The sequence below is a fragment of the Anthonomus grandis genome, chromosome 2 (genome assembly GCF_022605725.1).
Source record: "Anthonomus grandis grandis chromosome 2, icAntGran1.3, whole genome shotgun sequence".
Classification (NCBI taxonomy): domain Eukaryota; kingdom Metazoa; phylum Arthropoda; class Insecta; order Coleoptera; family Curculionidae; genus Anthonomus; species Anthonomus grandis.
This window is the reverse complement of record NC_065547.1, coordinates 38,149,677-38,166,633: the sequence shown is the minus strand read 5'-3', so window position 1 is coordinate 38,166,633 and position 16,957 is coordinate 38,149,677. Positions and strand designations below refer to the sequence as shown.

The 16,957-nt window shown below is 32.2% G+C and overlaps 1 protein-coding gene across 2 annotated transcripts in view; it reads left to right on the top strand.

Moving 5' to 3' along the window:
• Positions 1–16,953, top strand: part of LOC126750487 (hippocampus abundant transcript 1 protein) — a 39,795-nt gene extending 22,842 nt beyond the window's left edge. For both annotated transcript variants that reach the window (XM_050460123.1, XM_050460122.1), the window contains exons 6-10: positions 43–230; positions 289–498; positions 3,883–4,028; positions 9,794–9,890; positions 9,952–16,953. In XM_050460123.1, the coding sequence (XP_050316080.1) occupies positions 43–230; positions 289–498; positions 3,883–4,028; positions 9,794–9,890; positions 9,952–10,058 (748 nt within the window). In that variant the 3' untranslated portion in view covers positions 10,059–16,953. The remainder of the gene's footprint in view (positions 1–42; positions 231–288; positions 499–3,882; positions 4,029–9,793; positions 9,891–9,951) is intronic.
• Positions 16,954–16,957: the final 4 nt, after the last annotated feature.

Genomic DNA, 16,957 nt, shown 5'->3' with positions numbered 1-16,957 from the left:
TTTCTTAAAAAATCAGCATTTTATTAAGGCCATCTATTTTAGGAACGTTGGTCAAGACCCGACTATATTACTATTATGCATAGCAGTATTTCTGAGTTACCTGCCAGAGGCGGGACAGTACAGTTGTATCTTCGTCTATTTAAAACTAGTCATGGGGTGGAGTGCCCCGATGGTTGCAGTTTTCGTGGGTCTGGTGGGGTTGCTGGCAGTTATAACGCAGCTTTGCTTAGGTAAAATTAACCCAAGGCAATATTGGGACAAATTTAAATAACCTCCTACTTTCTTAAGGTATTTTAATTAAAAACCTCGGAGCAAAGCACACCATCATGCTGGGCCTCTTGTTCGAGATGCTCCAGTTATTGTGGTACGGTTTTGGTACTACCACGTGGATGATGTGGGGTGCTGGAATATTGGCCTCGATCGGGTCCATAACATATCCGGCCATATCGGCGTTCGTTTCAGTACATAGTACTGCTGATCGACAAGGGGTCGTTCAAGGTAAGAGAGTTTTTTATTATGTTTACTCTTATTTTGTTTTTATAAGCTTTAGGCATCCCTTTTATTTAGACAGCGCCTAGTAGCGCCATTATACGAGGTAGGAAGAAAAATCTAAATTCAAAATGTGTAGGGTAAATTGGCAAAAAAAATTTTTTTAAATATAATACTGGAATATGGTAAACCTGAAAAAAAATACAAATATGGTTAATTCTTAAAGGAATATTGTGTATATTAAAATTAATAGGAAGAAAACTACTAAGTTTGGTCAACTATGGCTATCAACTTTGGTTAACTGTAGCTTTGACTTGACTAAACTTGTAGTTTGTTTTCTTGTAATAAATAATGTCTCCTTAATAAAAAAATGAACGACGACTTACTGAACGTCAAAATAATTAGGACTTTTCTAAATTCAAAAATATATAGTGTGTTGACACCTATGCACACGTTATACACCACAGTTAGCCGTATTCAAAATACTTGCTTTAAAAAAAATTGTATCGTTTTACCAACTTAACAAACAACTTAATAAAAAAAATAAAACTAAAAAATAGACAGCAACATTATTATTAATTTTGGCTCTCAGTTGCAATGTTATTAATGATTAAAAGTTATTATGCTGTGAGATTTGTTTTTCCATTCGTAAAACATCCAAGAAGAAAAATTAAAAATAATTGGACTATATTACAAAAATAACAATAATCTTGCTCTGTAGATTATTTGAATGAAGGAAATTTTGAGTATATTTTTAATTCTTTATTTACAGTAGAGGATGAGAGAAAGTCTATTGAAAATAACGGCGAATACATTTAACATTTTTGTGTGATAAACCATAAACTATTCTACTTAAAAAAATTAAATATAATAAAAAATATTATTTTTTAAAATCTTTGTTTCGGTATTGATTAAAAATAAATAAATATATTACTAAAATGTTGAATCTATCTTATTCTGCCATTTATTTTGTAGGTTTTCTTTGCGTCCTGGCCGATTGTATTAAAGTGAATAAAAACCTGTTGCGAAACAAACCCATAACTAAATATCAGCCTTTTCCTCACCTTTTCAAATAAAAGCAGTAAAAGTACAAAAAAGATAAATAAATGCGTACACCAATGTGTTAAAAATACAAATGTTTGAAAATAACCTAACCACATATCAATAAATATTCTATTTATGATTTCGGAAAAAAAATATCTCTTAATTTTAGTTTTAATATGCAAGATGTTCGATTAAAGATTAACCAGGCCTGTGTTCTTTCTCATGTTTCGGATATCCCTAAATTATATCTTAAAATATCTTTTGGCGATTTAGGATGAGCCTTACCTTGTTTCCATTGAAATTTTTTTCGACCTCAAATAATAGAGCTACCAGGTGCTGGCTAAATATAAAGAATGGTCATGCACACCATGTCCCATTTTAGTTGTAATTGCAGAATATTTGCCTTATTATTAAAGATTATCTTGTGGTTTTCATAAACCTGTGCGTGTTTTAGGGTTATTTTAAGTGTTGAATGAGAAGTTTCAGTTTTAGGCTCGGTATTAGTAAAAAAAGCAAAAATTACTATGACTTTTATGCAATATGATATAGTAAAAAAAATTAGGTTAATTTCCAAGAGATACAAACTTGGAATTTTTCATTCTATTTTTTGGAAACTTTTTTCAATTTTTCTGATTAAAGTAATAGTGGGGCCCAAATTCACACATACACTCAATGTTCTCATCCCAATGATGAGCGAATTGGCTTTGCTCATATCACAAAATTTGTGTCTAAAGAGCAAAAAATAATAAAGTAATAAATAACCCAACAATATCCGCCCCCGAAATAAATGATCAGTACACAGAAGTGGCGTACATACCAAAATCATCAGTACACGGAATTTTATCTTTTAATAGTAATAAAATATTTTAAAAACAAAACGAATTAGTGTGACAAGTTCATGGTCTACTAAAAAAATGTTTTTTTATTAATATTTAACGTTACGTTCTATAACTATAATATGTCATTGATATTAGATCTAATCTTCTAAATCAACTATCATTGAAATTAGAATTAAACATATTATATTAATCTAGGTGAAAATCCAATATAGCGTTCAGAAGAAAAATTAAACTTGAATTGATCGCAAAAAGGCGAAACATCGATTGAAAAATTTAGAAGCTCTTTCATGTAGCAGGGGATAAGTCATAATGTAAAAGTGCATTATTAAAAAAAAAACAGTTCCAAACTTTAAAACGCAATTTCTCCAATCATAATAATTTTTTGCATTCAAATTGAAACGCTTTAGAAATTCCTTTACCTTATTCCTAACTAAAGGCTTTTTTTAGTACGATTTACAGAAGAAAAAAAGTATTAAATTAACGTACCAAATAGGAAAAGAGCTTTGTTTCTTTTGATAAATTTTCCTGAAAACGTATTTTGCATGGCCAGAGTCAGAGTTGCGTGGTAGAATTTTTATTGGAACCGTTTTTTTAAATCATACAATATTCTATTAATATCTTGCACTACTTTAAGCCGAGCCCGCACTATAGATGGGTGGAGGGTGAAGATTAGTTGGTAGAGACTAGAGAGTAATATACCTTGGACGCACTAGTTCTTACACACACTATATTATTACAATTACCAATTTAATCAAGTTCAGTCGTAAATTGTAGCTCCCGTGAGTAAGTTTAAAATCATGCCCCACATTTTTGAGTTTTCTCTTAATTCGTCTGCTGGGTCCCATATAGGTTTGCGTTTAAAAACAGCCGCAATTAATTTTTCCTCTATTTTACTAATAAACACTACCTCGCGCCTGGTTGAAAATATCCAATATGACTGATGTCTGATACTCAGGTGGCTTGCTTGGCGAGTTGCTACGCTGCTTAAGTTGGTGGGAGATCGCAGTGCGGCTGTTCTGGTTAAAACCGCTTGTCGGAAACATATACCTTACGGGTTATTTGGAGGGTTGCTTAGCGCCTGGCTACCCACTACCCTCTAGGTAACTTGCTTGCACTGCGGCATCAGGTTTATAGACAATAAAATTGTTATAATTATTGGTTTTTAAAGCAAGTGGTCACTTTCAAATGAAACATTATTTTTGGTACCACTACCCAAAAATGTCATTATGTCCAAAACCCTCTAATTTTTTAGCTAACTTCTTTTTTATCATGACATCCTTAAAAGTAAAATTTTTCATTTTTACCCTGTATTTTAGAAATAAGAAGAGGCAGAGCGCTATAAGGTATAAGGTTCTAGCCTAATTTCGTTTCTGGCATTAAAAGTTTGTTTAAAAGGTGATATAGGTTCGTGAAAACCACAAGGTTCTACCATTATTAATAACCTGCAATTAAAACTCAAATGATATTTGTCACATTATATTTCCCTTGATAATTTGAAGTTTCTTTATAGGGATGGTAACGGGTATGAGAGGTCTTTGTAACGGTTTGGGCCCCGCAATGTTCGGAATAATTTTTTACATGTTCCACGTAGATCTAAATGAAGGCGAGAATCAAAACGCCACACACACAACCCAAATATTCGAGACGTATTCTCAGGTGAGTAAATTGGTGAATTGTTTTAACCAATTTTGGAATTTTTAGTATGTTATATTGTGTGGATCTATTAGCATACTCAATATTTTTATTTCAACAGGACAGTATTCTTCAGGTAAACAGGTGGAAGTACCGGTAAAAGTATGTTTCGACTTATTTCTAGATCTGATTTATTTTAGCATATTACTATGAAACATTAACGAACTATTTTTTAAAAAAAAAATTACTTCTACGTTAAACCTCACTGATTAAAATAAGCATTTTTATTGATTGGGCATAAGTACAAAGTTAAACGCCACAATTTTATATCAATACATATTTAATGTGTATATTTAAGCCTACAGTCAAAAATATGTGTTGTGCATTTGACGTATATGTTCGGAAATAAATATGCAAGGTGTCCTTCAGGGGTCTCATTTAGGAGCTTTATTATTTATAATTTATGTCAATTTAATTAAATCAAATCTTGTTTTTAATTTTTGTGAGTTTCTTGAATTCGCAGATGACATAAAATGTTACAGAAGGGTATTTTCCGTTGTGGATTGTTACTACGTCCAGAGTGATCTTGACAGGCTCGCTATTTTCTGCGACCAGAATGGTTTATTTTTAAATAATGTCAATTTCTTTTACTAGAAATAAACATATCATTAACTTAAGTCACAAAATAAACAATTTCACTCTTTCGAAATCTTTCGAAAGTAAAACATATATGAGATCTGGGTATAACACTTAATACAAGTCTGGTTTTTGATATGCACCTAGATGTAATATGTTCTTCTTCTTCTAGATTGTTAGATTATGTTTTCAGAAAATGTGCTGTTTTTAAATATTAAGACAATTATTTGCCTGTACAATTAATGTATTCTTGAAGACGTCAATTATCAATTAACTGATGCTGTTATCGATTGGTTAACGCTAATTTCAATTTAAATTTAATTATCATGTTCCTGAAATAATTTTGACTGTCTTTCTGAATGTGCCTCAAATTAATTTAAGATCAAATCAAGCTTATTCCATTTAGGAAAAACAAATTGTTCACAGAGTTGTCCATTGTGCAGAATTAAAAGGAAACTGGAATCACGTTTTACAATTAAGTAGACTTCTTTAATTTGTCTCTTTACGGTTTTAAAACAAACGTTAAAAATATGTTGTTACGCCCAAACTAATTTACTTTCAGTGTTTGCTTATGTTAGTTTTTCTCGGGTAATTGTAATACATACCTATACATATAAATGTTTTTTTTGTTAGGTGAGTTAGAGTCTTTCTATTTTTGTAGTACCAGTGGTTAATTATTTTTGTGAATACTTCTTTGTGTATTTTAACCTGTTTGTATTCCTATGTTCACCAAATAAATAAATACACATTTTCAATCTTAGGAAAGGAAATATTATTTAAAATTATTTTAATGTATTGTTTATTGTTTACATTATTAATATTTTCAATAATAATAAGATTTGAGATATACGCAAACCCGTTTTTAAGTAATATTTTTTTAAGATCGTGCTCTTAACTGGCATAAATTCGGCACTCAAATGTTTTGAAATTTTTCTGTATTTTTTTGCACTTGTGTAGTGTCTAAAGTTATTTTTTTATGTATTATTCGGTAGAAGGAAAAATTTTCTTGTTACTCGCAGGTAAAATTCCCATTTTTCGTCATGAGAGACGAAGGATCAGTTTACACATTTAACTATTTCAATATATGTATAATGAACTATATGTATACAGGATGGCCCATCAAAAACAATCCAGCAAGGTTGGGGGCCTTTTTTAAAAAATGGACCCGTCGATTTTTGATTTTAGGGGAACAATTTTTTGTAATACTTTGAACCCCTTAACATCAACCCCTTGACAGGGGTTACAACCACTCTCAAAATCTTAAATAGGGGTGGGAGTCAAGTGATTTGTCAGCTTATTTTAGGTCTTTTTATTCTAGTTACAACTGCCAAGTTTGAAATTGCTAACTTGAGTTTTCGCAGTATGACAGCTTGTCAAAGATTTTGAAACAATACCTTTGTTTAATACTTTTAGCGCTAGTTTTTAGAGGTTGTTGATTCACAAAACAAAAACGCTCGCACCCGTCGATTTTTGATTTTAGATAAACGATTATTTGTTTAAATTTTTGACCCCACAACTTCATCCCCTCGGTGGATATTTTCAATATTAAATGTTGAAAATGCCTGCCGTTTACCTCCACACAATAGTACAGTAACTGTTCAAAGTGTTCCCGGATATTGTGAAGAATATCGGGTGTTATTTGTTAGGATTCATGAATGATGCGGTACCGTAAATATTCTAACGATTCAGGTTGGGTGGCATACATTTTCAGATCCCACACAAAAAGAAATCAAGAGGGGATAAATCGGGTGATCTCGCGGGCCATTCGATTTCCAGTTTCATCCAGAAACTGCTGTACTGGTAATGCACAATGGGGAGGAGCCCCGTCTTGCTAAAATATTGCATTTTCTTTATGGTAGCGTTGCTCGTTTTCCATAATTTTAATCAATGCTGCGTTAACGGCATTTTCCATAAGGTCTAAGTAGTATCCCTATTAGGGCTCGGAATTTCTGAAATTTTTGTATTCAATTAGTCGTTTTTCGATTTGTTCGAATAGTCGAATAATTCAAATATTCGAATTATTTGAATATTCGAATTATTCGATTTATTTGAATTATTCATAATTCGATTATTCGAATATTTAAATAATTCAAATTAAGTGTTTGAATAAATCGATTATTTTGAATATTCCAATAAAATTAATCAATTAGGTTGGTAGTCAAATATTTGAACAGCTGTTTATTTAAAATTTAAACACCAAAAAAGTCGTTTTAAATATTATATTATCGAAACATAATGGGAACATTAAAGAAATACCAATATATCTATAAAATAAACATTTAAAAATAGATGAGCACAAATAAAAACTCTTAAACAAAAGAACGCAAACAAATAGACTCAAAAAAATAACATTTTATAGAAACGTACAATAAGGTTTCAAAATAACAAACAAATAGTTCAAAATGGATAAAGTAGAAAATAATGAAGAACTAAGTTACAGGATAAACAATGTAAACTTAAATATTACAAATTTACATTAAGAAAACAAAGCTTTTTAACATTGTCAGATTTTAGGCAGCTTCGTTTTGCATTAACAATATTACCAGCATTAGAAAAAGTTGCAGGCACGCAAAGATAACGTTTTACATATTTTATAAGATTTGGATATTTGGTTTCATTATTTTTCCACCACTGCAAGGGACACTTATTTTTGGAAATAACGCATTCGGAAACATACATATCATTACATATTGTAGGCTCTTCATTTGGAAATAAGAGGTCCAAGGCGGTTTTTTTGTCACAATTTTGATCATGTTCTACGGCTGAAAAATCGTTATCGGTTTCTATTAGATTTTGAAAATATATTTGTACCTTAATCAAAGAACCAATAAACCGTTCTTTATTTTTGAACCGCGGGTCCAAAAATGTGCTCATGTCAAAAATATTGATATCGATGGCACCAGTAACTGAGATACAAAAAAAATCTTTAAATCTAGATTCAAACTCTTTTTGTAATGAAAGTTTAATATCTTTCAAGAAAATAGGTTCTTCAGGAGTACTTTTCAAAATAAAATTTCCCATTAAAGACTTTATTATAGGCATTATCATTGAAATAGTTGGTTCCGAATCCGAATTTGAACCGGTTAACTTCGAATGTATTCATAATTTTCTAACTTTCAAAATGGCATTTTATTTTTAATTAAGCATCAAAATACGCAACTTTGCCCCAATTTAACCTCCCTCGTAGCTCTTATAGTTTCCGAGATCCCAATAGTCACACTCGAACTTGTAGCAGCCTGTGTGTTTGAAATTCGAATGTTTGAAACATTAATTTATTTGGAACCAACTCGAACTTCAATAAAGATATCTATGGTCTACGATTTGCACAATTTGTATTTTTTACACTCTTTTTTTTTAGCTGTACAGCCTGTATGCTCCCTTACGCAATAATTCATTTTGCTACTTGCTAGTTGCTATTTGCTAATACTGTTATTAAGTAAAAGTTTATGAAAGAACTTACCTGCTTATCAGCCAATTATGTTTACTTCTTAAATGGGTCCACAAGTTACTCGTTGTGCTCTTACTGGCTACATTGTAGTAACAAAATTTACACTGCACGCGATCTTCGTTTTTAGAAAAATATAGCCAAATTTTGCTGCAAGAACGTTTTAAACTAAACTGCTTGTTACGGAAAGGCGTATAATACTGTTCTAATCCAAACAAAATTTATTTCGTGACAATAGATATGATGGCCATTGAAAAACTAGGAATAAATTATGTACCCTGTTTATAGTAGGTATTACTATCTATTATGATATATAAGAGCCTTTCCCTTAACTCGAACAAACTAAAGCAAACAACACGTTGCTTTTATGCATTTTATGGCCTACTGTTCTCTAAGTGGGACGTGGGAAGTTACGCGTAAAAGAAATGCGGGCAAAAAAATTAAATGGCTTTGAGATATAACCAGATTGTCGCACTCTCCGAATTTTTTTATATGTTCTAATATTTCTTTGCGCTAACCTTAAGTGTTAAATATCCTGTTTAGTTGAATGATTCGAATAGTCGAATATTTCAAATAGTCGAATTATTTGAATAGTTGAATATTCGAATAGTCGAATTTTTTGACTAACAAAAAACTCAAATTTAGAATAGTCGAATATTCGAATTATTCGAATAAAACTCCGAGCACTAATCCCTCATGAAATAAATACGAAATAAGAAAAATTATCCAATTATGTGATCACCAAAAATAATAATCCAAACGTTTGATTTTTGAGGGTGTTGATTATTTGAAAACAGTTCGGACATTATTTCACAAAACTGTAAACGGCGGTCGTTTTCATCTTCATTTAATTCTTGAAAAAGTTAAATTCTATATGGGTGCCGTTTATTATGTTTTAGAAATCTCTGTACAGTGGTCTGCGAGACTCCCGTTACATGAGAAAGTTTTCTGGTACTTAATGTAGGGTTCATACTAACTTCACCGAGAACACCGACTTCTACTGCCTCATTTTTCACTGGATTTGCAATATTCCGTTTTTTATTTGCCACCGTACCAGTTTCCCGAAATTTTGCTACGAACTCTAGGATGTAACCATGATGTACGTGTTTATCTGCATGTCTGTCATTAAACAAAGTTGCTGTTATTCTTGCACATTGATTGTTTATAAAGTATAATTCAATAATATCCACTCTCCGTAATAGAATAAACCATTTTTATCGAATCGAAAGAAAAGCACAGAAATAACTAATTCACATCAACTTGTTTAATGAAGATAAAGTCGGATTGTTGACTGATTTTTGATAGTTTAAAAAAATTTTTTTACTCACCAAAATTCTAAAATCAAAAATCGACGGGTCCGATCATTTTTTTAAAAAACGGCCCCAAACCTTCCAAGGGCCATCCTGTATATAAATAACACTTTTACATTAAAAATAGCGCTTTTAGTCCCAAGGAAAAAACAGGGCGCTAAGGAATGAAATCTGTTGTAATACCAAAAGTTCTGAGCGAAAATTTATTTCATATTTTAGATATTTGGTAATAATGAAAAGATATTTTTGATGGACATTTTGGTGATCCATTTTTTTGCCATGGTAGCCACGCTATATAACCCCAACAAGATATCTTTTTTTCTAACAACAAGCTAAATTTAAAATTGTGTAAAAACCTAAAATTATGCGGCATATTAACTAGTTTTTTCAAATTTTAGCTCGTTCCGGGTCCGCCGTTCGTGTTCGGCGCTTTCCTAGTCATCTGCGCGATATTCGTCGCTTCGTTCATTCCATCTAAGGCCGCTTTAGAAACCAGTAAGTACTTCCCTCCATTACATTTATGTTAGATATTATTTTTATAATACTTTTATTTTAGACATTCCGTTAGACACGCATTACGAAATGGAACGGGGTCAGAAAGTCCCGGGCACCCTCAGTCCCCTCATAACCGGCCGGGGTAACATCGACGCGGCCATCCTGTAGAGCCAATTGTTGCAAAATTAATATCGCGCAAACGCCACTACGCATTTCCGCCCCACCCTGTATATATACTAATGATAGTAAGTAAAATAAGTGTGATCGACGGAGAGACGTGTTAAAGAGTTCCGAGTAAGAGCATACTTTTCTAAAAATGATATCGTACATCAGACAGATCTATTTTGAGATAAGAAATAAATTATGTTAAGGTTTAATAAGGTAGTTTTTAGAAGTGTTTGTAGTGGGTTCTCCCCAGATGAATGTCATTTGGCACTTGAATTAAATCTAGTTTGAGATAATTATTGTATGTAGTAGATGTCCGTTTGGGGAGGACCGAAGGTAGATTTTTAGAAAAGTGTGTATTGACGGTGATTGGTTAGCAGAGGCAGTGACATTTTTTAGGGCTGACAATCTAAAAGTTTTACTTTTGTGGTAAAAATTAAAACGATCTTTGTTAATTAAAGCATTTATGTTCCATGCTTGATTCATAAATGTGACTGATTTTGCGACATTGACTAACATAGATAAACTAAACACATTTTTGGGATATTGGTTGAAAATCAAAAATGCTCGACTTCTTATGGTTATATGTAAAAATTAAGGACACTCAGGACAGTCTTTTTTGTTTAATTATACTGTGTTGGTATTTCTACCATTTTCAGCAAATTAAGGTTAATTTTTTCACTAGGTACATAACGCAGAAGGTCAAATCTATGGTTGGATGAAGCAAATGTTTTTTTTTTATTACTAATTTGGAATGATGAATGAGAATGAAACTCCTAAATCGTAACATTATGTTGCTTTAATCTTGCAACTTTTGTGAATTTTTAGTGTTATTAAGAATTGAAGAGCTAAGTGATCTAAGTTCCAAAATTAAAAAGTCCACAAAAATAATAAATGATTAAAAATCTAAAATAGTGGTAAAAAATGCCCTATTGTCCTGATCAATGTACTTTAGCATTGCGCGAAGGTCTTTTTTCTTACTTTCCTTTATTTGCTCAACACCAGGCAAGGCTAAGAGCTCAACCGACTTTAAATTTTGCACAGTAACACCCTTTTTTAATACACGGCACTTCTCCCATTCTATTAAGTCACTGAAATTTTTCTTGTACAATACTATGCCGGGCTCTTCTTTCGTCACACGTAACCACGACGCTTGTGTAATGCCTAGTTTAGTTGTATTTATAAGTTTTGATGATAGTTTATCAAAATCAAAAAAAGTACATTCACCCATATCTAAGAGTCTGTATGGCCTGGAAGGTCTAGCAGCCGCAATTGCCGTTTTGACATCGTTTACTGTCTGAAGTTTAGAACGTTTTGCTTGTTTCTCGATAAGGGCAAAAACTCTATCTGAAGACGAAAAACTATGGCCGGAAACTAAAAATGTATGGTCGATGGTGGCAAAATGTCCATTGGCTACTAATAAAATGTATAAGAAAATGAACATTCGGTTTTTTAATTGCCCTGCGCAGTTGTCACTCCATATACATAGTTTTCGCTTATAAGTTGAAAGCTGACCTGTGTTCAAGGCTTGTAGAAGACATGATGCCATTTGGTTGCCACCTCGGCCCGACAGTCCTTCATGCCAGATGCACATTATGCCATCTGACGTATCTTGCACATGTATTCCAAAATTGTAGCATGACAACTGGCGGCTGTAATACATACTACTATGCGTTAATTTTGGTAGGGAAAAAACTTTCTGTAGATTCATGGTAATGGTACAGGTATCGCTACCTGGAAGAGTACTACTCGCACCGTCTTCTTGAATGACCTTTAGAGCTTTATCTGTTTTTCTATGATGCAACTCCAGCTCGTTTTTAGCTTTTCCTTGCTTCTTAAAAAAAGTAAATCACAAGTCTTGCACGTATCAACTCTAGGTCTTCTAAAAGAAAGATTTGGAAAATCCTTTATAAAAAATCTTCTATAGAATTTGTATGTTATAGTGCAACCAGGATGTTTTATTTTAAAAGCGTTGAATAGCTTATAGACATTAAGGTCCGACTGAGATATTATTTTTCACTTTTTGAACGGCTGTAGTGGCTCTCGTCCCTCGGAAAGCTGTTGATGTGGTCTTTTACCATCTGTCTATCACGAAGGGTGTACTTGAATTTTTTACAACCTCCTCGTTTATCCTTGAAGGTTGTATGCCCCTCCTTTTTACGCCTAACAAGCGTGGTAATCTTTTGCGGACTGATAGCAAATATTTTCAAAAACGTTTTTTTACATACCCTTTTTAGGTTACCTTGCCCATCTGGAACAGCAAAAGCTATGGTACATTGTCGTCTGCTTTCTGCTGAATCATCGTAGGTACCATGGCGGCGACGTTGGACTGGTAAAACTTGCAATAATCCCATGAGATAGCTGCCTTGCTCTTTGAGTTAAAGGCCATTGTATAGATCGAAAAGCTTAACTTTCATATCAATCACATCCCTACAGCTAAATTTACATTTACAGGTGATCTGAAATTAAAAAAATCTCAGGGTAATGTAACTATCGGCTACCAAGATTTGACTATCGGGCCGCGCCGCGAGCGGTCTAAAATTTCAAGCGAAATATCGTTAAAAATCTCGTACTAACCTCATTTTTGGGAACGGCTTTTCCAGGTTCTTGCAGCTTTGTTTTTTGTGTAACATAAGATTTTCCACTCAATCTAGCTTCACTCTGTTTTTTTCTTCTTGATTTCGTATTTGTATTATCGCCAAACGCAATAGAGTTCATTGTAATTACTTTAACATATAAATACACAGACAATAACAATCGAATCTAACGACAAACCAACCAAGAATATCGACCTGCATACCGGCACTTAGATCAATTAGCAAAGAATAAGATGCCGGACATAGAGGTGGCCCCATCTTTGGACTACGTTTGCAAGCCCTAGGGTGAAATTGGCACTTAGATCTCATAGTAGGATATTGGCGGTGGCACATAGAATATATTGAGAGAAAAAAAACGAAAATGTACATTTTGGCACTTAGATCATTTAGCTCGACCACTCTTCAATTGCTTTAGTTGGAGCAAATCTCGATTTTATTTTAAATTCTGTATAAAGCAAAAAACGAACAGACAAAATTCGCTAATTTCCACATCTAGAACTACAATCAGCTGATTTCAGTATCAAGTCACGCTTTTTTAGCCAGTACATGGACCAAATAGTTTGAATCTAGGCGTGCTTAAGTGTCAATAAGGCCATTTTATATATTTTTTTAAATTACAATTAAATTATAAATAAAAGTTTTAAAAAAATCCTATTTTAAAAAACATAAGTGCGTAAGAGCCACCAAATGTTGCAAGATTTGTTTAATACCCAATTTGTGAATCAATAGACAATAAAATCGTCAACGTTGTAAAGATATCTTTCTTCAGATGCTATTACAGATTTTTTTTTGCATTATAATTTTTTTCAGACAGAAGGTCAAGTTGGGTAGGGCTGATCTTAGTATTTGCCGGGTATCACATTAAAATTATTTATTAACATACCTAAATTTTACTCAATATGAAGGTTTTTTTCTGACATCAGTTTCAGCCTACAGCCCAAGAAGAGAAATCTTTTATTTATGAATTTTTCTTTTAATAAAAGATACTGCTTCTACTCACAGATAACCCCAAAGAATCTTTTTTTGTTGGATTTATAGACCAGGTTTTCAGAATTAACAACATTATGACAGCTAAGGACGTATGTAATACGAAAATTGGAAAAAGAGGCAATTGGTTAACAAACGACGTGCCTAATTTATAATTTTTAAAGTGGTTCTAGGAAAGTGCTTAAAGGGTGTACTAATATCAAATATTTTCTCAGTGCATTTATAACCATAAAAAGTTAAGTAAAGAATTTGTAGTTAAAATATCGTTGTCAGGTACTAAAAAAAATCTTACTGCCTTCGCCACAAAAGCACGATAATCCTGACAGGAAAAAAAAGTATTATTTACCTCTCATTGTTGTTATTATTGTTGCGAATGGGGGAATGAACAAGGGAGTAAACTTGACTTAAAAATCATTACGCTTAATTTTAGAGGACTTTCTATGGGTAAATAATGCGGAGTTGTATAGTAAAACTCGCTTTTACAAGAGCTCCAAATGAAAAGCCAGTCAATTTTCACTTCTAATACTACTACTGCTGCTGCTGCAGGACGGATTCTGTATTCTATTTAATTATTTTCTACTTGTACAAAATTAGTTAAGGTTTAAAGTTTGTTTAATTATAAATTATGTTACTAGTTATACTATACAGGTGTCGCTAATGAAATCACTGACGCTGTTTCTAACTTTTTTGCTACTAGAAAGTTAAAAATAGTGCTAGCGGGGTCATTTGGATATACAATACGTTTCGAGCTGCATATGGCGCTCGCTCTTTACTGCATCGCGTTTAATTTGCGCACTGTCGAGTGCGAAAGTTGGACGTAAAAAATTGGTAGAATAATCGCTGCTTGGTTATTCCTATGTTTGGCTGTGGTAATTTTTAGTTTTAAAAAGGTTGTCGGGACGTCTTGTATAACGTTTGGGAGAGTGGGCGTTGCGCAGGTTGATGAGTCACAATATTGTTATATTCGGTTGGTAAGTAAGATTTATAGTGTGGTATTTTTGCTAGTTCCTATTAGTCATTATATAAAATATACTTATGTAAGCATATTTAATTAGTGATTAGTATAAAGGCATGAAAGAGTAATGTACCTATTCATTTGAACACTATTTAAAAAATACAGTATTTAAGAAGTATTTGGTTGTGACTATAAATTTTACTTAACGATAATATGACAAGAATAATAATGAGATCTGCTATGTATTTTAGGTAATGTTACAACATAAGACATCTGATAATGAAAAATGAAATTTACTAGTCAAATTTATGAAGAGGGTTTTTAATGCGCGATTTCGATACATTTAATAAAAGAATTACATTTTGGGTTTATATCGAAAGTTTTACATAAGTAAATACACAGGATGCCGGAAATTAAGCGTGCACTATTGTTACACTTTTTATTCTTGAAGATACAGATATAAGCTATATGTGACCTGGTTTATGAAAAGAAGGCTTAGGTGTGAAAATAGTTATTATACAGGGTGTTCGAAAAATAGACGGAGATATTTCAATGGGTGATTTCTTGTAAAAAAATGAGATAAATTTTCTATAAACTTGCGTCCGGAAATGCACACACAACACCCTGTATATTACAAGTGCTTAAAAAGTGAAACTTTATAAACCCTTGGAAGTGTGTAAAGTGAATACTTTACGCTTGGTAGTATAACAAATCATTTTCCAATTTTTTTTGCCAGTTTGAATATTGTTTAAGACGCTCTTTCATAAAGTAATTAAATATCTTTAATCTATATTATCTTTAAATAAACACGTTCTAATTCTTTACAACAGATCACTTTGGCTTCGATATGGTTTATTATTACTAATAAATCAATTTCGTTTTTTGACAATTCTAAAAAAAATATTTCTCGTATTCTCGATCATTTTTCTTGGTATAATTGTTTGGCATTTGGCATTACAACAATTTTTGGACGAATATTTGTTTACCAGCGACTGTTTCTCTTCATCGATGGCAGATCAATCTATTTTAATGAAACTTCGTTTCATATCTTCTGAATGAGACAAATGTAGTTCATCTTCATCGTAATTCGAATGAACATCATCATCGGACCCGTCATCGTAACTATCGTTTTCAGGAAAATATTGACTGTAGGCACTAAACTCTTCATTAACTGATGTTTATTATTTTGTGATTGCAAAAGACCAACAGAAACAATCAAATTAATTTAATAACAAAAAAGCCTGCCCGATAACACTTAAAAACTTACTTCTTCAGTGGTTCTCGTATTCTCCCGAAACTAACAACGTATGCAATTAACTGCGATAATATTTTAAATAGAAATAACATATGACGTATTGAATATAGTTAAGATGGAGAAAAGGAGAGAACTAACGAGGAATTAACAAAAATAATTATTTACCTTTTCTAATTATTTTCGCATGTAAGCTCTCTCTCCGTAGACCAGGAACAAAACATTTTTTATGAACTTGTTATTAAAAACTGTCTATAGGAGTTATAAACAGTTTTTACATCAAATTAAAACATTATTTTATTTTTATTTTAAAGCCAACTTAACTTACGGGCTTTAAAATGCCAAAAAAAGGATTTTGTGAAAAAATTTATGTTTTTTTTGTGAAAACTATAATTATTGCAATGAAAAATCCCCCACACGTGACCAGCCTCACACAACACAACTTGTGCGTGGCCAGAGGCTTCCTACCACCGTGCAATTCTTCGTATTTAAATTATCTACAGTAACTGCTCATTATTTTGATCTTGAGAAGAAAAACGCACTTTTTTATTTAGAAACAGCTAAACAACGGGTTAACAATAATGCAGACTTCATTTCAAGCACCTTGTATATTTGTTTGGTTTCGATTATTTGTAATGTCAGATAAAGGGGTTTCTTTTAACAAATTATAAAATAATTGGGTAATTTTGTTTAAACGTGTCATTAGGGTGCTAAACTAAAAAATAAAATTGACGAGTGGCCCATGATAACTGGAACATTAGAAGTACCTGTTTTCTTACCTAAAATTCTTTATTAAGTAACAAGGTTTTATGAGGTGATTTTGAATAAATACCAACCTGCGCAATCTCACTCCTCCAACCAGCATTTTTCACTAGATTTAGTCCAAAAAATATATATCATTGGCCTTTATCTTGTCAAAATACGCTCTTTTAGATTTACTGTTTTTATATGCATATTTTTTCTCTATTTATTTCTACGTCTTGAAGCGCTGTTTTTACAAATAGGTTATGACAAGAAAGATTTTAATTAATAAAGAAGTATTTTAAGGTATTAGAAATATTACACATACCAGTTAAAGAGGAAATAAATTAAATAATGTTTATGTAACTTG